The 23,844-nt window shown below is 32.9% G+C and overlaps 2 protein-coding genes and 1 long non-coding RNA gene across 3 annotated transcripts in view; 2 read left to right on the top strand and 1 right to left on the bottom strand.

The window, feature by feature from the left end:
* Nucleotides 1–23,844, bottom strand: part of LOC134237978 (general transcription factor 3C polypeptide 1-like) — a gene marked incomplete at its 3' end in the record, with an annotated part of 55,705 nt that overhangs the window by 10,624 nt on the left and 21,237 nt on the right. The window contains exons 6-13 of the mRNA XM_062720110.1: nt 17,705–17,878; nt 11,282–11,400; nt 9,935–10,032; nt 9,413–9,626; nt 8,785–8,891; nt 8,138–8,308; nt 3,289–3,383; nt 2,616–2,759 (exon numbers count right to left, since the gene is read on the bottom strand). Coding sequence (XP_062576094.1) covers nt 2,616–2,759; nt 3,289–3,383; nt 8,138–8,308; nt 8,785–8,891; nt 9,413–9,626; nt 9,935–10,032; nt 11,282–11,400; nt 17,705–17,878 — 1,122 coding nt within the window. The remainder of the gene's footprint in view (nt 1–2,615; nt 2,760–3,288; nt 3,384–8,137; nt 8,309–8,784; nt 8,892–9,412; nt 9,627–9,934; nt 10,033–11,281; nt 11,401–17,704; nt 17,879–23,844) is intronic.
* On the top strand, nt 11,731–15,597 carry LOC134237979 (uncharacterized). The gene is made up of 3 exons (XR_009985913.1): nt 11,731–12,635; nt 13,173–13,274; nt 14,447–15,597. It is a non-coding gene; the product is annotated as an uncharacterized LOC134237979 (long non-coding RNA).
* On the top strand, nt 20,802–21,712 carry LOC134237980 (E3 ubiquitin-protein ligase TRIM45-like). The gene is made up of 2 exons (XM_062720111.1): nt 20,802–20,867; nt 21,110–21,712. Exon 2 carries the CDS (start codon nt 21,116–21,118, stop codon nt 21,710–21,712), a length of 597 nt encoding a protein of 198 aa, XP_062576095.1. The 5' UTR covers nt 20,802–20,867; nt 21,110–21,115.

Below are 23,844 nucleotides of genomic sequence, written 5' to 3'. Positions count from 1 at the left end.
TTATAACTGTTGATCTTTAGCCCTGTTATAACTGTTGATCTTTAGCCCCGTTATAACTGTTGATCTTTAGCCCCGTTATAACTGTTGATCTTTAGCCCCGTTATAACTGTTGATCTATAGTCCCGTTATAACTGTTGATCTATAGCCCCGTTATAACTGTTGATCTTTAGCCCCGTTATAACTGTTGATCTTTAGCCCCGTTATAACTGTTGATCTTTAGCCCCGTTATAACTGTTGATCTTTAATTAGTCCCGTTATAACTGTTGATCTTTAGCCCCGTTATAACTGTTGATCCATAGCCCCGTTATAATTGTTGATCTTTAGCCCCGTTATAACTGTTGATCTTTAATTAGTCCCGTTATAACTGTTGATCTTTAGCCCCGTTATAACTGTTGATCTTTAGCCCCGTTATAACTGTTGATCTTTAATTAGTCCCGTTATAACTGTTGATCTTTAGCCCTGTTATAACTGTTGATCTTTAGCCCCGTTATAACTGTTGATCTTTAATTAGCCCCGTTATAACTGTTGATCTTTAGCCCCGTTATAACTGTTGATCTTTAGCCCTGTTATAACTGTTGATCTTTAATTAGCCCCGTTATAACTGTTGATCTTTAGCCCTGTTATAACTGTTGATCTTTAGTCCCGTTATAACTGTTGATCTTTAATTAGTCCTGTTATAACTGTTGATCTTTAGCCCCATTATAACTGTTGATCTTTAATTAGCCCCGTTATAACTGTTGATCTTTAGCTCTGTTATAACTGTTGATCTTTAGCCCCGTTATAACTGTTGATCTTTAGCCCCGTTATAACTGTTGATCTTTAGCCCCGTTATAACTGTTGATCTTTAGCCCCGTTATAACTGTTGATCTATAGCCCCGTTATAACTGTTGATCTTTAGCCCCGTTATAACTGTTGATCTTTAATTAGCCCCGTTATAACTGTTGATCTATAGCCCCGTTATAACTGTTGATCTTTAATTAGCCCCGTTATAACTGTTGATCTTTAGCCCCGTTATAACTGTTTATCTTTAGCCCTGTTATAACTGTTGATCTTTAATTAGTCCCGTTATAACTGTTGATCTATAGCCCCGTTAAAACTGTTGATCTTTAGCCCCGTTATAACTGTTGATCTATAGCCCCGTTATAACTGTTGATCTTTAGCCCCGTTATAACTGTTGATCTTTAATTAGTCCCGTTATAACTGTTGATCTTTAGCCCTGTTATAACTGTTGATCTTTAGCCCCGTTATAACTGTTGATCTTTAATTAGCCCCGTTATAACTGTTGATCTTTAATTAGCCTCGTTATAACTGTTGATCTTTAGCCCCGTTATAACTGTTGATCTTTAATTAGTCCTGTTATAACTGTTGATCTTTAGCCCCATTATAACTGTTGATCTTTAGCCCCGTTATAACTGTTGATCTTTAGCCCTGTTATAACTGTTGATCTTTAGCCCCGTTATAACTGTTGATCTTTAGCCCCGTTATAACTGTTGATCTTTAGCCCCGTTATAACTGTTTATCTTTAGCCCTGTTATAACTGTTGATCTTTAATTAGTCCCGTTATAACTGTTGATCTATAGCCCCGTTAAAACTGTTGATCTTTAGCCCCGTTATAACTGTTGATCTATAGCCCCGTTATAACTGTTGATCTTTAGCCCCGTTATAACTGTTGATCTTTAATTAGTCCCGTTATAACTGTTGATCTTTAGCCCTGTTATAACTGTTGATCTTTAGCCCCGTTATAACTGTTGATCTTTAATTAGCCCCGTTATAACTGTTGATCTTTAATTAGCCTCGTTATAACTGTTGATCTTTAGCCCCGTTATAACTGTTGATCTTTAATTAGTCCTGTTATAACTGTTGATCTTTAGCCCCATTATAACTGTTGATCTTTAGCCCCGTTATAACTGTTGATCTTTAGCCCTGTTATAACTGTTGATCTTTAGCCCCGTTATAACTGTTGATCTTTAGCCCCGTTATAACTGTTGATCTATAGCCCCGTTATAACTGTTGATCTTTAGTCCCGTTATAACTGTTGATCTTTAGTCCCGTTATAACTGTTGATCTTTAATTAGCCCCGTTATAACTGTTGATCTTTAGTCCCGTTATAACTGTTGATCTTTAGTCCCGTTATAACTGTTGATCTTTAATTAGCCCCGTTATAACTGTTGATCTTTAATTAGCCCCGTTATAACTGTTGATCTTTAGCCCCGTTATAACTGTTGATCTTTAGCCCCGTTATAACTGTTGATCTTTAATTAGTCCCGTTATAACTGTTGATCTTTAGTCCCGTTATAACTGTTGATCTTTAGCCCCGTTATAACTGTTGATCTTTAGCCCTGTTATAACTGTTGATCTTTAATTAGTCCTGTTATAACTGTTGATCTTTAATTAGCCCTGTTATAACTGTTGATCTTTAATTAGCCCTGTTATAACTGTTGATCTTTAATTAGTCCCGTTATAACTGTTGATCTTTAATTAGCCCCGTTATAACTGTTGATCTTTAGCCCTGTTATAACTGTTGATCTTTAATTAGTCCCGTTATAACTGTTGATCTTTAGCCCTGTTATAACTGTTGATCTTTAGCCCCGTTGTAACTGTTGATCACATCGGACCTTTTTCTCCTTGTTCCCGTCCACCAGTACTGTGTTGACGGCGTTGACCTTCTGTTCCTTGGTCAGGACGGACAGGAGACGAATCACAGACTTTTTGTCAACAATGAACTCCAAGTTCTCACTGCGCTCATTATCCCGAATCATCTGAATAAACATCACAAAAGTGCACCATTTTAGTGAACTTATTGATTTGTTGACAGTAATTTTAATCTAAATGTAATTCTGGAATTCATGATTCCTTGGGATATATCATTCGACAAATATTTTAGAAATAATCAAAATATCTATAGGATTTCTCTAATTTTTTCCATGGGATGTTATTTCACAGAATGACTTTTTTAAAAAATAAATTTCTAGTTGGGAATTAAACTGGGACAGAGAGTTTGTATACGAGATGAAATACATTGCTGTTCTATATTTGGCTTCACATCCATCTGTGAGGGGTAGCTATAGAACCATTCCCAATGCTAAACATTCAACCCCCTTCCATTAACAAGTATCACAGGTAAATGCTTAAAATCAAAAGATATTTTGTTGTTTTTGTTTTCATAATGCCTTTGTTTTATCTGAGCCTTAGATTCTTTTTTCTGATAGAGATTAGCATCTTTCTTTTATTTTTGCTGTTTCCATGAGAAATAGCCATAATGCTCAATAGTATGTTATCTAGACCTACCTTAACAATCGGAAAAATACCATCTATGATTTTGTTTTCTCTGATGAAGTCCAAGATGTAATTGATTCGTTTCATTTGTCGACAAGTGGCCTTGACTGAAAAACAAAATATCTATTAAAGTGCAATAAAATCACATGTCATTAATTATTTCAAATAGGCTATTATAGATTTGCTTCTTCATTTTTTGACTATCATATTTTCATGATTAATTGACACCATAACTTATTATCCAGAGAAAATTTTTAAACTTGCACAAGCCAGCAAGGAAATATTAATATGTTAAACCCTTAAATTGCTAGAGTAGCAATTTTCACTCTTCTTCCAGTACACAACCAGTGAAAAGCAGAGAGATATCAATAATAAACAAGAGGCCCATGAGCCTTATAGGTCACCTGAGCATCATGCAACAACTTTCAAATGATTGAATTTGGTTCATGTTTTAAGCTAGATGCTATGGTATTCACAATTTTGAAAGAGGCACCATTGCTTATCACAATTATACACTTAGCAATTGTTTAGTTTGTTTACTTAATATGGATAAGCAGGGTAGGGGAACAAAAAAGTATGTCAACTAATCAGTAATATTCAGCAATAATCAGGAGTGTTCCTACCACTCATGAACCCCTGACCCTAAGTCTACACATTGCACAATTTTTGAAAAGGCACACTTGCTTATCAAAAATGTTTTATTAATACCAAGGAGCAGATTTCAAACAATTCATTTGCAGTATATAAGTAGAGCCCCCCCCCTCCCCATTTTGATATCCCTGACCCAGGGGCTTTGAAATTCACAATTCTGGAAGAAGAGCCCATCCAATCATAACTATATAAATACAGTCAAACTTGTCTTAGCGGCCACCCGAAATCATCGGCCACTCGCGGTCAGCGGCCACTTTCAGTTCCCCCCGATGATTTTTCCTATATATTTTAACTGGAATAAACGGCCACCTGTGTAACGCGGCCAGTGGCCACTCAAATCCTCCCCCAACAGTCTTACTGACAATGTAATAGGCGGCCATTTCGTCACTTGTTGCGATTCTATCACATCTTTTAAACGTGTTGGCTTGGGTTATGATATCCTCGATAGTCAATTTAACCTATTAATGCAATTAAACAAATTTCTTTTAGATACGCTGAACTCTGTTTGTGTTTATGAAAAAAAATATTTGTCCTGTTAGATCAATTTGTAATTATTTTTCAAGATCGCCGATTGAAAAATTAAAAGAATTTAATTACTACAATTGATACTTTTCTCTAGCTAAAGAAATTCACACCTTTTAGATTTTGATTCCATGTAGAAGCCCTTATTGCTACTCTTGTAAAAACAAAGTGCTTCATATGGCATGGTTATCTCGTAAATTTCACCAACAAGAGAGGATCGATAGGGATTAGTCACGCTCTACTGCATTTGATACCTGTGTTATGGAATGATTTTCAACTGCGTAAATACATTTCTCTGGTCAACTGGTTAATTTTATTTGTGTGTCTGTGTATGTTAAATAGAATTCTACCACGATTATCGTAAACTTCAAAGGAAGCCGCCGGACATTATTCTCCAATAAATCACGAACGTCATCAAAAAATTATCAGATCAGAAACACGTATTAACAGTGCTCCAAGTTGCGACTAAAATGGTCGCATTTGCGACCAAAAAATTGATTTTGCGACTAGAAATGAAAACATACTCGCATTTTCGCGACTGAGAAAATTTGGGCTGGAAACGTCCAATTTTTAAGATCGGGATCGAGATTTCATTTGTAAAGATTCTTTATCAAGAAAATGTTTGAAGACATATACTTAAATACACATTACAAAGCGTTGCATGGACTTAGATCACGTAATGTTATGACAGCATGGCATGCTGTACAAAGTTTAATAGAACCTGAACCAGAGACGTGGACAAATAATGTTCCTGATAGAATGGCATCCAAACTTCGTACACTTTTTAAGATCCAACCTTGTTATTGAAGCATTTGATCAATTGCTTGCATATCATAATGAATCATGATTGTATTATCATGCTAATAAAGAGTGTTTTGGCGGCATTTATAATGACTGTGTAATGGGTTAGGTACGTAGTAGTAAGTAAACATGACAAACAGCAGGCAAAGTCCTGTCTCAACAGCTGTCAAGCTTGTATTTTCATTTGATAAAATTTTATTTCTGTAATCAGATTACTTGTGTTCTTCTGTACAACCATAAGGGTACATGTATTCAATAAAAATATTTCATTCAACCTAGCAAATTTTTATAGTCACAGTAATATAAGTAATCTATGATATAATAAAGACATAATACATATCCTTATTTAAATTATCAAGTTTTATTCACATAATGTATTTTTTTTATGGCGAGTGAAATATTTGATTATGGCGACCAGAAATTCTGAAATGGCGACCCAAAAAATTTTTAGGTCGCAATTTTGCGTCCTGAGAGCAAGTGTGACTTGGAGCACTGATTAAATCTTAACAATTCAAGTGCATGTTTGGCTGTAGAATGAAACACTTGTTTAGACCGCATAGATGTGTCATCTTTTGCAGAATAAACACTGTAAATTGCATCAAGATGCTGATGAATGTCGGTTTTTATAGCTAAGCGGGGCTATTCCACGGACCTCCCTACACATTAAACAACGTGATTTTAGCAGTAAAACAGGAACATGATTTTGTTATTGTATATTCTTTTTAACTGATCAATACATATAACGAACATATTTGTAATTTAATAAGGCTATTTTTAATGTAACGAAAGCTCAAATCGTCTGCATTCTATGTACTGGTAAGCAAACAAATTTTACCTCTGGTGTTAAATGAAACAGCGTAATCTAGACATGGTGACCTAATTCGTTTCTCTATAGAGGAAACGATTATCCCTAATTTAGCGTTTGTGCCATACTTGGTAGAATAGAAATAAAGTCCTTGTTGTTGTGAATGATGCAGAATAACCTCCTCGGTCTCGAAATGTTGTTTGAAATATAAAAGCCTCGGCTAGCGCCTCAGCTTTTATCTTTCAAACAACATTTCTCGACCTCGGAGGTTATTCTGCAACATTCACGAAAACGCGGACTTTATTTCTTAAATTCTGACAGCTTTATAACCATAAAATTAATCAGACTTCATAAACTTCAGCAAGTAAATTAATTACCAATTAATTAAGTTGAGGGGGGGGGGGTTACCCTGCTGACTATCTTTTAACATATATGTAAGTAAAATTTTTATTGACATTGTTTTACTTAAATTCCTATGCTTTATTTTATTTACCATTAAACTGTATTTTTGTGTATTTTTTTCTTTATAAAAAAGGATAATAGTCAGCCACTGTATGTATTTATTCAAATGAAAATTAAAAGAATTTATTTAATAATTCAATGTAACAAAAGCACACTTATGAATGCAAGTTATGTTTAACTAATATGTAGGAACAGAAACATGCACAAAACCTTAAACATTTCGAATCCTTTAATATTCTTTTTGAATGAGCTTGAATTATTATATATACACATAAAAAGCTTTCAAGAAATTGAACTGTTTAATTATGATTAATTAATTTAACTGTAGTGCTTAATGTTGTTTATTTATTGACCAAATGTCCTTTTCGAGGGCAAACTGGAATAAGAGGCCACCTGTCTTAAGTGGCCAGTTTCCGGACTTCCCAAAGGAGGCCTCTTAAAACAAGTCTGACTGTAGTTCATTCTGCTTATTACCCAGAAGTAGAGAAAAAGATTTTCATTGATGTAATGTATTTTCACCATATAATCATTATAGAGCCACATCTTAACACCATAACCCCTGACCCTGGGCCCATAAAATTCACAATTTTTAGAAGCATTTGTGCTCATCACAACTATGTCCTTAATTAGTTTATTTAATACTCAGAAGCAGAGAAGAGAATTTTCAAAGATTTAATGCATTTTCACTATATAATCAATAGAGCCCCGCCCTAACACTAGAACCCCTGACCCTGGGGCCACAAAATTCAGGAACTCTTGCTCATCATAACTTTGTACTTAGTTAGTTTATTAAATACTCAGGAACAGAGAAGAAGATTTTTAAAGTTTTAATGCATTTTCTCTAAATAATCAATAGAGCCCTGCCCTAACACCAGAACCTCTGACCCTAGGGCTTTGAATTTCACAATTTTGGCAGAGGCACTTTTGCTCATCATAATTATGTACTTAGTTAGTTTATTTAATACCTAGTAGCAGAGAAGAAGATTTTCAAAGATTTAATGCATTTTCACTAAATAATTAATACAGCCCCGCCCTAACACCAGAACCCCTGACCCTTGGGCCATAAATTTCACAATTTTGGAAGAGGCACTCTTGTTCATCATAACTATGAACTTAATTAGTTTATTTAATACCCAGGAGCAGAGAAGACGATTTTCAAAGAATTAATGCATTTTCACTATATGATCAATAGAGCCCCGCCCTAACACCAGAACCCCTTACCCTGGGGCCATGAATTTCACAATTTTGGTAGAATACTCAATGCTGATTACAATCATACCAACAGTTTGACTGCTTGATGTCCAGGAGTAAAGAAGAAGATTTTTAAAGATTGCACTATTTTTAGTGGTTTTTGCCCCACCCCCCAGGCCCCAGGGGGGCAGGGACCACGAAATTCACAATTTTTGTTCCCCTTCACCCATAGATGCTATATGCCAAAATTGGTTGAAATTGGTTCAGTGGTTTCAGAGAAGAAGCTGAAAATGTTTAAATGTTAAAGCACGACGGACGACGGACAGACAAAAACGGATAGCAATAGGTCACCTGAGTGTACTCAGGTGACCTAAAAAATGTAGAAACCTAGAAAAATTAGACCTAAATAAGACATTTAAAATGACCTACTATCTGTTCTGAAGTTCCTATTCTGGGTGTTCATGTTTAGAACTAAGCCCTGAACTTCTTCATCAATTTTCTCTTTTTCACTTTTCTTGGGTGTTTTTTCTTTGTCCTTCTTTTTAGAAGCTTTGTCCTCCATTTCGGTTTTAATTTCTCCCACAGATTTCTCTGGATCTTCTACCATAACAGAAAACAAAAATTGTAAGCAGTGAAGATTTAAAGAACACAGGAGTTTTATGCATTCATACAATTGTTCAAGTCAGTGAGAGTTACATACCCTTGTTATTTTGATTGTTCACATATGAAGGAGTTGTACCTTTATAAATGTCTAAGTGTAAGAGTCAAAATTGTTCAAGTTTATGAGAATTAAACATCTTTATTTTAACTGTCCAATCAATAGGGAGTGAAGGGCCTTTAAAATTTTAATTGTTTAAGTGGCTAGATTTATTCACATTTGTACTGTTTGTGAGAGAAGTAAGGCTTATGTTACTTAGATAGGTCAGGTTTTTGAGAGTAACACATCTTTGTTATGTCAATTTATTTTGGTTTCTTTTTCTCTTGACAGAATTGCCAACCATTGTCTCTATTTTGTTTCATACAGAGTTATGCCCCTTTCCTTGTGATGTTGTATATGATTGGACAGAACTACCGACCTTTGACCTGCTTGTTGATGTCCTGGAGAGACTGTTTCAGTTTCTCTTTTTCCTGATTGATCTGAGTGATAAATTTGTTTCCACCCACAAAAGACCTGGACACCATCCTGAAAAAAAAAACACAGATAAAAAGTTTCAAGATCACTGCCTTGTCCAAAAGTATCACAGAATTTGTGCAAGTACTTCCATATTTTTATGCCAGTAAAATTGTGGATGCCAAAACTGTGTCATGTAAATCAAAACTTTAAAAAAATTCCCTACTGTTACATTACAATTAATAATTCTATTTGACTTTTAAATAAGAAACCATCACTACTGTAAATCACTTTTTATTTGCGAGACTTTCTTTTGACGTAATTACGCGAGACAGCATGATTGCAAAATTTAATTCTTGCGTATAATAGTATACCTTAGGATTATATAGAGCAGTAACTATAATTTATAAAAATTTTGTCTGGCTTATCAAGAGTCAATGACTATCTCTCACGAAAATAATATGGTGTCATGAAAATTAAGTGATTTACAGTACTTTATGTATTGACCTATACAAACAGAGCATGGAATATTGTTTTTTGATCAATAGACAATAAAACAGAGTGGACACTTAAATGAGTTGTTGATGACTCACACTTTTTTCTTCTGTTTTCCTGACTCTGTCATCAGTGAGGTGACCACGCCGCGTCGTCCCAGGGTACGTAAGATCATCCGCGTCTCTAGATTGTCCATCGACAGCCTCTTCATCATCTGACCTTGTGACACGCCCTCTGCCCCTGCAGCCTCCATACAATCCATTGCTTGTCGTACAATCGATTTCTCATAGACTTGTGGAAAATATGTCTCATCTGTTTTAAAATAGAAGTGTTAGATATATCTTGAGAGAAATGTGCTGAATGAAGATTTTGACAATAAATGTTTCCCCTCACACTTCTCTCATTAGCATTTATCCAAATTGGTTAGCAAGTCATTGCAGCTTGAGATTGTATTCAATGATAAATAGTAAATGTTTGCATTTTCAACCTTGTTTCTATATTATTTTTTTATTTAATTTAAACATGTTAAATCAATGCCATGCAATAATCCTTTAACACACACACTTACATAATAAACCTTTTAACAATCTAAATACAATGTAATATCAAACCACGGTGACCTTGATCAATGTCTTCTATCTTTCCATCCTCATCCTCTTCTTCATCACTTTCTTCTTCTAACACCTCAATCACACGTACCATCTTCAAATCCGCATTTCTAAAATAAAAGTCATTCCATTTAAAAAGCTGTTCTATCAACTCAATCACACTTAAATTTCAAATATGCATTTCTAAACATAACATCATTCAATTAAAATCTGTTCATGTTCTTTCAACAAAATCTTCCAAATCATTTTTGAATCCACATTTCTCATAAGATGTTTTTTTTCCATCACTAAAACTATTCTTTAAGGAATGACTCTAATTCTTGGCCAAATTATCGAGTATAATATGGTTTGGGTCAGTTTACGCTTTATAATCCGCGAAGCGGATTATAAAAAAGCGTAAACTGACCCAAACCATATTATACTCGATAATTTGGCCTAGAATTAGAGTCATTCCTTATAATTTAATTTTAAAATAATTATTCAACTGGGGATGTAAAATTGTGTTGTTTTTATGAGTTCAAATTTACCGCGCAATAATACAACCGTAGTAACGGAAGTGATGGGAAGCGAGGGGAGGTAAATACTGATATATAGATCTAGCAGCCATGATGCTTGTTTACATGAGGTAAGATCGGGTTACTGTTTGAAATTAAAGGAAATTCATTAAATCTGGAATTTTCCATGAATCCCAAGGACTGGAAATGAGGGGATTGATGGATACAGATGATTATGCTGGTTGTCAAGGGGGTGTGTCCCCATACCAAACCAGATTATACATAATGTTATGCGTTCCTTTTTGGAAATCAACCAATGAGAGGCAAGAATACAAGCAAAATTAAATTATTTCGAATTAATGTAATTCACAAGTTTAAAAATGTTCACTTAAATCATGTTCAAAGTTTATTTACCTTACTGATCTCAAAGTGCAAGAACCAACTTTAAATTCTAGACTTTTGTCTTTAATTTTATACCATATAGAGTTTTTTTTTTTTTTTCTTAAATTCTCTCTGAAACAGAACTTGTTTTGTACATGACAATCTTACTTTTTATATCAAACACTTTGAGTACCAAACATTCACATTGCATCTCAGATATGTGTACCAAACAGTTACTTTGTTCCATATACTTACATGTATTTTGAGAATCAGAAACTCACTTTTTTTTACCAGATACAGTAAAACTTGGTTATTATAGCCAAGTCAATAGGACCTATGAAATTACTTTGCTTTATCTGTAATTCGTTATATCTGTATAAGGAATTTGTTAAATTTGTATAGCTGGGGATCCAAGATAACTTTGCTCTATCTGTGAATTCACAATATCCGTGTTTCTACTAAACAAGTTTTACCAGATACTAACCTGGTGTACCAATTGCTTTCGGGACTGTCTGGATACATCTCATTATATGGAATGGTAAACACATGGAACCTCTTATGATAGCTTTGGTACAGCTTCTTAAAACTTTTTTGGTCTATACCCTGCAATATATATATTATAAGAATTAATTTGGTAAAACTATTATAAAGATCACTGGCTCTAGAAAGATAAATTTTTCATGGCTTGAGGAAAAAGTTCATGGGGTTTATATTTAATGGCTGGAGAGACAAACATAAGACTGAGAATTTTAAGAGTCATTCTCTGTAAGGACCACAGATGCCGTTCAAACGAATACCACAGATTTTAATAAAACATATATGAAAAAATTAGGAATGTGTATGAGATTAATTAGGTATATTTAAAATTTTGAGATGTGACCTATCCTCCAGGTTATGGCCCCCTAACACATTTTGTGGCTACCCCCATGTTTGAAAACGTCAGTTTTCTCCTAATTTGACATAAAAAATTCAAAATAAGTAATGCACTATGGTTGGATTAAGTGCATTAAATTGTGAAAACAAGGTGTGAAGTAAAGATAAAAAATTATTTTGCTTCATCACTAACTCCCCTTTTTATTTTAAAGAAATTTAATTTCCTCCTATTTTTAACCCTTAACCAACACGCTAAATAACCATACTTTCAGTGCCATTTTATAAAAAATCCCAAGATAGGTTTATAAAATATTAACAATATTTTGAAAGCAAACATACTTGATTATTTATTCATAATTATTCTGGATGTGTGTTTTTTGCTTTAAAAAAATAAAATGCATTTGAAAATTTTAAAAAACTAGCATTTCACAAAAATATTATCTCCCTTTGTAGAACTCTCTAGTTCCGACAGTGAAGGAAGGTAAAAACAAAAGTATTTGTAAGCATGACGTTTTGCCGGTTTGGAGTTCCTTTTCACAAACGATGTGTTTTACTGATATTTTTATACAAAACTGCTTAGATTATACAGTATAGCTTCCTTGGCAGATGTGATATTGTTTATTCTGAAGACATTCAACAACTCGTGAGTTTTAGCAATGACCATGTATTGTCTAAAGTAGGTCGTATGCCATGTGTTACACTTGCAAAATTATTTAGTAAATACAGTGAATGACTATCGAATGTGGACGTTATTTTAACTTTTCTTCAAAATAAAATACAAAGAGGTGAAGAAGGAAGTTTTGTCAAATTCCAAATCTTCTAAGTTCACACCTGCATATTGAAAACACCAGAGGAGATGGACCAAGAATTCCCCTCCAAACAGAACATGTGAAAATTTGAAAGCAGGTCATTTGATTGGTCAAGCTGGTGCAACGCTACCAGTGTTATACACCGTGCATGTACACGTAAGTAACTACAATTTCTGATACACAATATAATAATATTTGTTCGTAGAGTTATGAGTAGATGAAATTATTGAAAAAGAATTAAATTGAAATGAATGTAAAAAGGTACAGTCCAAAGACTACTAAAGCATTTCTATCTACATGTGTAGGTCTTAGAAGTGGCTAAAATAGCTACTTTGGGTAGCTTTAACCTACATAAATGTACATTGTAGCTATTAATAGCTATGTGGGTAGAATAAGAAATAATCTTTGGACTTGACCTTGTAAATTTCATTTTCCTTGTTCATCTTGAACACTCTATAATGATGTATGCATTTAAAAGTTTAACAAGATATTAATTAAAAAGTTTCTCCAATTTGAATTATTGTACACAGTTATTTATTTTAGACCTGTCAACATACAAAACTAAATAAAAAGTACCGTTAAATATGTGGTGAATGGCAAAAAAAATTAACAACTCATTCTTATATAATTGTGCTTTAATTAGTACCTGTAAGGAATTGAATTATTTTTATGAAAATATACAATTTATTGTAGCATGCTGCTGTGTGACCAAGTGAGGGGCATCACAAGGAAGGGGAAGATATTTAGATCATTCATGGAGCCTTCAACATCGTATTAAAACCAAATTATAAAGAGGTATAGTGTCCATGTACTATAATTTTGACCCAATAGCCTTGACTTCTATATCTTTCAAGAAATTAGACATTGGTAATAAATTTTGAAGGATAGAGGATACAGCTTTCATGTTCCATATATACATTAACTACTATTATTGACCCACTTTTCAAGGCATGTAAACGTTCTGTGATGTTCCAATTTCTACCCATCTGAAATCATCCTAATTATTCTATACAAATATTTTTTACTTCAAATTCAATTTTTGTGCAACTTTGAATAAGAAATTAAAAAAAAAACTACACTGTAAAACTTATTCATTTTATTCATTAAAACATGACCCAAGTTGTTATTTTCAAAAATTTTGACAAGAGTTCCTACCACTTTCCTTAAGAAACCTCTCTACACTGAACACTAAAGAGTTACGATTCTGTTCTATTTATCTGCCCTTAGATTTAAATGCCAATAAATATACATTTACACTATATTACTCAGTTTATAATCAAATCAAGTATTCTTAACATTTTAAAAGGGCAAGATAGTTTAAATTCTAAATTATAAACATGTTGTTTACATGTATCTTCTCCATAGAAGTAAATAGCAATTATTTCTACTGATACTGTGTTGTGTTTGAACATTTTTTTCCTGGGGTTAAATGCCATGTATCATGTATTGAAAATGAAATAGAGAAGCTTATTATTTACATCTTTATTCAATATAATTTTCGCAAAGTCCAAAAATCATTTTACACTGGTGTAGTCTGACTAGAGAGGATGTATGACCTATTACATGTACAAGTGTAACTGTTTTCATGATCCAATTGGTTCCATTAATCATTTTTAGCTCTACTGGTCAAAGACCAGAAGAGCTTATGCGATAGTAATGCGTCGGTCGTCTGTTTGTCTGTCTGTATGTCTGTAAAACAGTTTTTCAAAATGCTACTCCTCCTACAGTTTTGGTCTGATTTCAATATAACTTGGCACACAAGTAAACTACAATAAGATAAATAATTCTGTGTATCTGTTTTTGTCATTATTCTATTGATTGCTTTTGTAAATGTCCAACTGCTAGTTTTCTCTTTCTTTATTATATGTACAAACCAGTAGAGCTACAGTCTTGACAGAGATTTCTGGTTAACTTAAGTCTTGTATTATCTACCTGGTAAATCTAAATACTTGTATTGTCTATTACAGAACTCAAGAAGCCAGAATTTTACATTTAGTCATGACCAGTCATGACATTCAGCAAATGAATGAGTATCTGATGAAAATTAGTGAGAGTTTTCAGAGAATGGGAGATACCGTCGGGACACCTTCACTAAGCCTGCTAAATTATACTACAACAATATAATGACAAACATTGCTGTTATTCTCCCAAAGAACATCAAAGAAATAGTGAAGTCTTACAGTATCTGAAGAAAATCCTAGTCTTGCCTAGTATTATACCTGAGGGAAGTTTTGACCACTTATCCTGAAGTTATTCATGCATAATAACATGGGTCCACTATGCACTACTATGAATATGCTTCAAATAATTTAAAAAAAAGAATTTAATAATGTACATTCTTAAATAAAAGATAAAAAGTGTATAAACAGTAGTCTCATTGCATGTAAAATGATAATTCCATCCTTTGTTACAATTATTGAATTTATATAAAATTGACAAAAAAATTAAAGAAATCTATGTCAAAAGTGTCTATTATTATTTTCAAGGCTTAAGGATAACGTTTACTTGGATGACAAAAATATTAACTGATAAAAGTGAAAAACCACCTATTGTACATCTATGTAATTATTCACTTAAGTATGTCATTGCCCTACTATTCCTGCTAATGGCTCTTGGGTAGTTCATAGAAAATATATAATTATTTTTCACAATATGACCAAGATTTGCCCCCCCCCCCCTAATATTTTGCCAATATATAGAATTCTATAATAAACATAGCTACTCTATGCTTGTGCCCCCTCAGAAAATACGTCTAATGATCTTTTGTCCTTATTTTGCTTTCTAGAAATTTTTGGTAGTTTTCACTGAGAATGTATGGTTGTGCCCCCCCCCCCCCCCTCTTCCAACTGAAATTGCCTCTTACGAGCCTGCAATCAAGTTGAAAATCTGAATGACAGGAACTCTTATTACTTACATGTATGGTCTCATTTTACTTTTGTTGTCCTTATTCTGCTGGTATTATAATTTTATGAGCTCAATAATCAAATTATTTAGATATGTTGCTGTGAATGGTTTGTGTTCAACAGTATACATACATATTTTTGAAATTCTTTATTGTGTATCAATCAATTACAAGTATATGAAATAATGTTTGAGCTTTAATATAAATTGATAATTGAAAAAGTTATTTAAAAAAAAATAATTGGCCCGAACTTTCTCTGCACACCATAATCTTTTATATTTTCTTTGAAAAAAGTAATAATAAATAATAATCTTTTAATTTTCAGATTTATTTTCAGTTATCAATTGTTTATTTAGTCCATTTAAACCATTTTGGATTAAACATGTTGTACTTTATAGCATTCTGTTTCTGTAATCAGAAATCCTGACTTAAGGTCATCCAGTCAATTCCTGAAAATGTGGAGAAGCAATTATACTACATGTATATATATTCTTCAGTTAACTTTGAACTCTTGACCTTAGCCTTACGTTGTGATAGAGTTAATAAATTAACTTTTCATCGACTCTTTTTTTTCAGCTAAATTTGTAACAAATACGTTTAATAGCTGAAGAAGATAAAATTTGAGTCATAGAACAGGTGTCATTAATCCCCAGCCTTTTCCTCATTAAAAAAAAAAAAGGGGGGGGGGTAAAATGAAATATCTGTGTATTACTTTTATATCTTAAATATATCTACATTTCATTTAAAGAATTGATTAGTAGCATGATTAATATACACGTCAGTATTGTTAAAATTTAGCCACAAAAGTGATTTTGAACCGATAAAAACATGAAATGAAAAAAAATCCCATGATCCCTGTTAACCACTGCAATGTTGCTATCCGCCCCTAAAATGATACATTTTCATTCATTTTTATCATTTAATTCTCTGTTAAGGTTGTTTTACATAAACAATGTCCTCAAAAGAGAAAAACAAACTCTACAAAATATACCATATACAATGTATAACGCCGTTTTCCAATCCATATCTGAGGAAATTCGGGATTATGGGTTATTTTCATTTTGATATTTCCCGAGTTATCTGAAAAACACATGTTTGGAATCTATATGAAATGAAAGACTATAGTATAGATATTTGGAATAAACAAGAAGTTTAAAAAACCTATCTTGGAATTTAAAGATAAATGTAATTGAAATAGAGGGTAAAATGGATTTTTCTGCATTTTGAAAAAATCATGAAATTTGATATTTTTAGCCTTCTATCAGCTTGAAACGCCTCAGGCAAAAGATTTAATTCTTAATTATTTTAATTATATAAGAATACATAAAATAAATTATATAATTGAAAGTGGTCATATTTTTCGTGTTTAAAGGAAATATTGGGGTTAAAAATGCTATATTTCATGAAATAGAACCTGTCAAAATGGCCATATTTGTGTTAGTTACGGTTGCCATGGCAACGGACACCCCGAAACATGAACTAAGGTGGTTTTCTCAGTTAGACACCTGAGTACACTCTAAATACAAAAAATTACGTATTTCGGAGACATTCGTTTTTACGGCCTCCTTGGATTCTTTGGTTTTTACAGAGAATGACTCTTAAGTATTTACAATAAACCTCTTTGCTTTACTGTACATGAGTGATTTCACTTGGACCAGGTAGGAATGCATACTATTCTTAATATATAAAGATCTCTTGCTGTTTTTGTTGGTTTATAATTCAGGTAAGTGACCACTAGGTGATCTGTACAGAATACTTATGAAATTCTGACAAGCCGCAGAGATATCCTGTCATTTTATTGGTTGATCATTCACATAATTAACAATTAATAATTAGGTTGGTCAAACGGATAAATGACAGATACTTACACAGTCCTGTCTGGCTTTTGTGATTACCTGCTATTTCATTGGTTAAAGCAATATAAGCTGCATTTTTGAGAATTTTATTTTGCTGATAAAATGTGTTATTATGATTTGTCTGTATGTAATCTAAACCAGTAAGATCAATTACCCAAAATAAAGTTTTAGAATGTTTCAGAAGAAATATTTCTGTACAACCGAATATACAGTATTATATAAGAAATCATTATTGTACAGGACAACAATAATTCAATTTTGCTTCAACCGAAGCTTATAAAAAGTTCTTTCATTGCAAATATTAACAACAGAAGTTTATAAATGTTCTATTTTCCTGTCATTGAAATAGTTAATTACAAATTTACATTTTTTTTTCTGATGTCCAACATGCAGCTCATATTGCTTTAATTAATCATTCACATAATTAACCATGAGATTGGTCAAACAGATAAATGACAGATACTTACACAGTCCTGTCTGGTTTTTGTGATTTCCTGTCGTTTCATTGGTTGATCGTTCAGGTAATTGACCACTAGATTAGATAGTATGGTATACTTGGACTGGTACTGGTGGTAGAATCGGCTCAGGTGAAATAAACGTCGTAAGGAGTTCTGTCCCTTTTTGTTGTACACAGTGATGCTCTAAAAAAAAATAGATTCGCAGCACAGTTAAGGTTACAAATGGGAATATCGGCAATTTTTTAAGATAAAAAGTACATACTTTATTAGAATTCTTTTTAGAACTTCACTGATATCAAAAAATATGTAATGTAGATTAAATCTACATGTTGGGGACATTTTTTCAATTTAGATTTGTCACTTGATGTCGACGTCACATAACTTAAGCAATTATACTTGCAGTTTAGAGGTCATCTATATATTCCAATATTGCAAGGGCATAACTAAGTTAAAAATCTTAGTTTATTTTATAATCCTTTTCAACACTATATGTAGTTTGTGAAAAGTGCTGCGAACCTATATAGATTCCCTTTTTTAATTGGTAAAATTTAATTTGTTGGACGGCAGGTTGAATATTTTGCTGGTCAACTACATTATATATAGCTGTAATTAATTCATTTGCAAGATTTCAAGAGGTTCGCAGCACTTTTCAAATATCTTAATGCTTCTTGAGTTTATATGTAAAATTTTGACAAGATACATTGAGGGTATGCCCTTGCAATAAATCGATTTATTAGGGCCCTTCCATTACTTTTTCAATGAATCTGCATACAAACACACGACAGTATCGCTTGTCTGGAGAATGCACGTACAGTTTATCAATAAAATACTAAAATAGACATCACATCTAAGTTAACGGCTATTTATTTTACTGCAAATAATATTTCATTTGAGAACGAAAGACATTTTTCATTGTACAAAATGTGACTTGATCAGCCTCTCACTGTGTACAAAATGCGTCATTTTTGCGAGATGACATCACATTGACAAGTGCATTGCGATCCATGCATCGTTTATATACTGTTGTGTGGGATTTAAGAAACGACAAAACTGCATGTAATAGTTAAGTTTGCATATAGTATACAACTATCCAGCTGTTTGAAATAGCAAATAATTTTATTTTGTGGTATTTTGAAGACCTTATATTATGTGTGACGTCATAGTAAACATTTCCCGTACAAATTAGGCCCCGCCTCCTTACTGTAACCTTAACTGTGCTGCGTTGTGTTGAATTATATTACGTTTTTTTTTGGTTTTTATAAATCTCTTTTATGTTAAAAGAGTACATATTGATTTTTTGATTGTGACCTCCTGAAGTCAGATTGAACTCTATGTAATTACTACTGAGTGCACCATTTGCTTTTAGCTACAATAGGATATGAAATTTTTTGGAGAAAAAACATTTAAATCCCAAAGGGTAAAACTTCCTGATATTTTCATCTCCATTTTAACACAATCCAGTTGGATATTTTAACAAGAGGCCCATGGGCCACATCGCTCACCAGAGAAGCTTTGACCATTCTGTTCTTTAACAGATTCCCCCCTTTTAATACATATTGCAACCTCACTCTACCCCACTTCTCATAATTTAGACATTTTGAAATCTACACTACCCCAAAATGCTTCCAAGTCCACAAAAGTTTCAGCTTTTCTGGCCCAGTGGTTCTTGAGGAGAAGATTTTCAAAGATTTTTCCTATATCTTTCTATGTAAAACTTTGATTCCCCATTGTGGCCCCGCCCTACCCCCGGAGGTCATGATTTGTACAATTTAGAATCTACACTAACCCAGGATGCTTCCACTTAAGTTGCAGCTTTTCTGGCCCAGTGGTTCTTGAGAAGAAGATTTTCAAAGATTTTTCCCATATATTTTTATGTAAAACTTTGATTCCCCATTGTGACCCTGCCCTACCCCCTGGGGTCATGATTTGAAGAATTTAAAATCTACACTACCCTAGGATGCTTCCATATAAGTTTCAGCTTTTCTGGCCCAGTGGTTCTTGAGAAGAAGATTTTCAAAGATTTTTCCCATATATTTCTACGTAAAACTTTGATTCCCCATTGTGACCCTGCCCTACCCTCGGAGGTCATGATTTGTACAATTTAGAATCTACACTATCCCAGGATGCTTCCATATAAGTTTCAGCTTTTCTGGCCCAGTGGTTCTTGAGAAGAAGATTTTCAAAGATTTTTCCTATATATTTCTATGTAAAACTTTGATTCCCTATTGTGGCCCTGCCCTACCCCCGGAGGTCATGATCTGAACAATTTAGAATCTACACTACCCTAGGATGCTTCCACATAAGTTTCAGCTTTTCTGGACCAGTGGTTCTTGAGAAGAAGATTTTTTAATGACCCCACCCTATTTTTGTCTTTTCTTGATTATCTCCCCTTGTGAGGGGACTTGGCCCTTGATTTTACCAATTTAAATTCCCCTTTACCCAAGGATGCTTTGTACCAAGTTTGGTCAAAATTGGCCCAGTGGTTCTTGAGAAGAAGTCTAAAATGTAAAAAGTTTACAGACGTTCAGACAGACGGATGGACGAACGGACGGACAACGGACAAAATGTGATCAGAAAAGCTCACTTGAGCCTTCGGTTCAGGTGAGCTAAAAACTTAGTGAAAAGCACAAAGTTTTTATTCTGCCCTAGCAAGAACACCAAATATAAAATTTGGATAATATTGCTTTAAATCAGTTGGCTAAATAGAGAATGTACAAATTTGTAATCATTTAAAACACATTAAATAATATGGATTGTGAAAAGTCTGCAAGTTGATATCAAGTTTCATCTAATAAATATTACCTTAAAAGCTTTTTAAAGGTAGATATTAAAATACTATCAGATACATGTATTCATGTTAACATGGTCAAACTTGTTTTAGTTATTAGGGAGAAACACATATCAGGTATACAATGAGCAAAAACTCTGATAAGTGCCTTTTAAAATTCTCGATAGTTCTATTTGTGCATCAGAAGACATGCATTGATCACTGATTACAAAGACAAGCAAACAGACTCTGCTCAATGACTTGATGATAGGTAACCAGGAAGTATAAACATCAAACCGAAAGTACTTCCCCGGAGTCAGGTGAATGTTGATTGAGGTGGGGAGATGAAATACTTATTCTTTCCAAACAGTTAGCTTCTAATGATTGAAACTGAAAGGTAATTTAGTACAGATTTTCCAAACAGTTTATCATTGTTCATGATATAAGAATCTTTCAGTGAAGTTTCTTATTGTTTTACCTTTCAAATTATTTCCTTCGTAAATCTATACAGATAGAACTTTTTGAATATTCAATAAAGCTGTAACAAAATAAAGAGGGTAGTGTTTCAAATAGCTGTTTCAATCATACATGTACAACATGTAACTTTTACTAATTCAATTTTTTAATAAAATTTTCAGTTCCATTAGAAGACAATGGCCACTCCTACTTCCTGGGCTCAGGAGGTCATCACCTGTGACCTTTGTCCTAAGCCTACTCAGCAGTTCTGTAACAACTGTCAAGTCAGTTTATGTGTGGACTGTGTCAGTAAACATGTGGACAAATTCAAATCTCAAATACACGACATTGTTCATTTTACCAATAGGAAGATCCAGCCAGTGTTTCCTGAGTGTAAGGTTCACTCCAACCAGAGATGTATGGCTCATTGCCAAAAGTGTGATGTTCATGGCTGTCTGAGATGCATTCTCAGTTCCCATAATACACACAATTTTACGGAAATACACATGTATTTTGAAATGAAGAAAAATGAAATTGGAAGTGAAAACCACAAAATTGAATCCATCATTGTTCCCAAATACAAGCAGAAAATTGAAAATTTAGCCAGCAAAATCTCCACATCAACAGCCAAGTTTGATGAACTGGAAAAAGAAGCAGAAAAACACAGAAAACTATGGCACCAAGAGGTGGATAATATTTTCAACAAACTTAACTCCTTAATCAAGTCCACAAGATTTAAAATCTCAACAATCCAAGATAAAAAATTTTATTCCAGTTATGATGCATACTGTTGAAAAAAACAAAAAAATCTTGAAAGCTAATAGAGTGTCTGAAGTCAACAACTACAAATCCAAACTGGCTGACTACACAGACATATCAGCTGATATTGATGTAAAAATTCCTTCACTGAATACAGATTCAATTCACTTTATTGACAATTACCATGTCGGCATACAGTCATGAACATGAATAACATAACATAAATTAACACAATTAATACAAGCATATACAAAGTGAGAAATATGAGGTGAACAAAATTGTGTATTTCTCAATATTAATATTCATTTTTGACTTTCTTTTCTGATGTCAAAGCACTTTTTCAAGAAACAACATATCCTTCTAGCAGTTGAAATATTTGTAGGATTGACAATTTTTCTAATGGGGTTATCACTAGTATATGTGTTTACATTAAATATATCATTATAATTGCATCTATATTGATCATACTTTGGACAATAAAGAACAAAATGTTTTTCGTCTTCAACAAACAATTTACATGAGTAACATAAACGTTTTTCTCTAGGAATAGGGGGTTTACAGTATCTACCCGTTTCAATATATAGTGGATGGGCACTGATCCTTAATTTTGTTAATAAAGATCTACAACTTTTCTTCAGGGGTAGTTTTAAATAACTTTGCAGTTTGTATTCATCTTGATTCACAATTTTGCTATAAAATGCTAACTTTCCAGAGTCTGATTTGCTAACTTTTTCCAGTTGTTCATATATCTTGTTTTGGTAATGCTCTTGTAATTTGTTTTTCAAAGTTATGTGAGATATTTCCAAAGAACTAATATTTAATTTTTGTAGTAATGAAGACAGTTTCTTTTGCCAAGATATTTTAGATACAAGATTTTTGTCTTCTTTAAATGCAGATATCACTAAATAATTGTTATAATCATGGTTGCATTCCATTTCCTTCAGTCTCATATAATATTTTAACATATATTCATAACATAAATAGTACAAAGGAAAACGACCCAACTCACATAAAACAGCAAGATTTGATGCCTTTCTGTGTACCCCTAGTATATCTTTAAATATCAAGTGCTGTGTTTTTTCAAAAGGAAACTGGTCTGAAGACATTAAATCACATTTAAAGTCAGTTATCCATATTTCAGATCCATATGTTATAATTGGTATTATCATTGACTGATATAATTTCAACATAATTTCAGCAGAAAAATTAACATTTGCAGGAAAATTTGATTTAATAGCGTAATATGCTTTTCTAGCACGTTCTGATAGCTGTTCAGCAGCAGATTTCATTTTCCCATCAGATCTAAACACAACACCCAAATATTTATATTCATTTGTTATGTTAATCATTTTGTGATTATAATAAAATCTAAATGATGCTTCATCAACAGATTTTTTTGAAAAAATCATAACATCTGTTTTTTCCATATTAACACATAATTTCCAGTCTGAACAATATTTTCCTAAAATATCTATACAATTTTGTAGACCAACTTCTGATTCTGATACAAGGACAAGATCATCAGCAAAAAACATATGATTAATTGGCATAGTATCTAGATAAGCAGGATATGTACTTACATTCTTGAAATAATTCACAAAATCATCAACAAAAATATTAAAAAGTGTTGGACTTAAATTATCACCTTGCTTGACTCCTCTATTTGCTTTAAATTTCTCACTCATTTGATTGTCTTTTTTACAAGAATAGTATGTGTTCGAATACATGTCTGTTAAAAGTTTGAGAAAGTTACCACCAATACCCTTTTTATTCAATTTGTATAAAAGTGCGGATCTCCATACAGTATCAAATGCTTTTGAAAAATCTACAAAACACACATATAAATTCTGTTTCTTTGCATAAAGATATTTGTTTACAAGTGTTTTTAATACAAATATATTGTCTGTGGTCCTATGACCTTTTCTAAATCCAGATTGATATTGGCTTAGTAGGTTATTTGACTCAAGATAATTATCTAAGCGTTTCTGTAGAAGGCCTGTAAAAAGTTTTCCTAAACAACTTGTAACACTGAGACCTCTATAATTGTTTGTATTATTAGGGTCACCATTTTTGTATAATGAGGTAATAAGTGATAGGTTCCATTCGTTGGGCATTTTTCCATTTTTTAGTAAAATATTGAACAGTTTTGTAAGAACTGGTAAAAGAG

Source organism: Saccostrea cucullata, unplaced genomic scaffold, assembly GCF_032062105.1.
Source record: "Saccostrea cucullata isolate Sc308-1 unplaced genomic scaffold, CSIRO_AGI_Scuc_v1 ctg3036, whole genome shotgun sequence".
Classification (NCBI taxonomy): Eukaryota; Metazoa; Mollusca; class Bivalvia; order Ostreida; family Ostreidae; genus Saccostrea; species Saccostrea cuccullata.
Note: the sequence above shows the minus strand (reverse complement) of the source record. Positions and strands in the feature narration are given on the sequence as shown.

Bases quoted from the DNA above. Each gene is read 5' to 3' on its own strand.
- LOC134237980 (XM_062720111.1), top strand. From the start codon at position 21,116: ATGGCCACTCCTACTTCCTGGGCTCAGGAGGTCATCACCTGTGACCTT.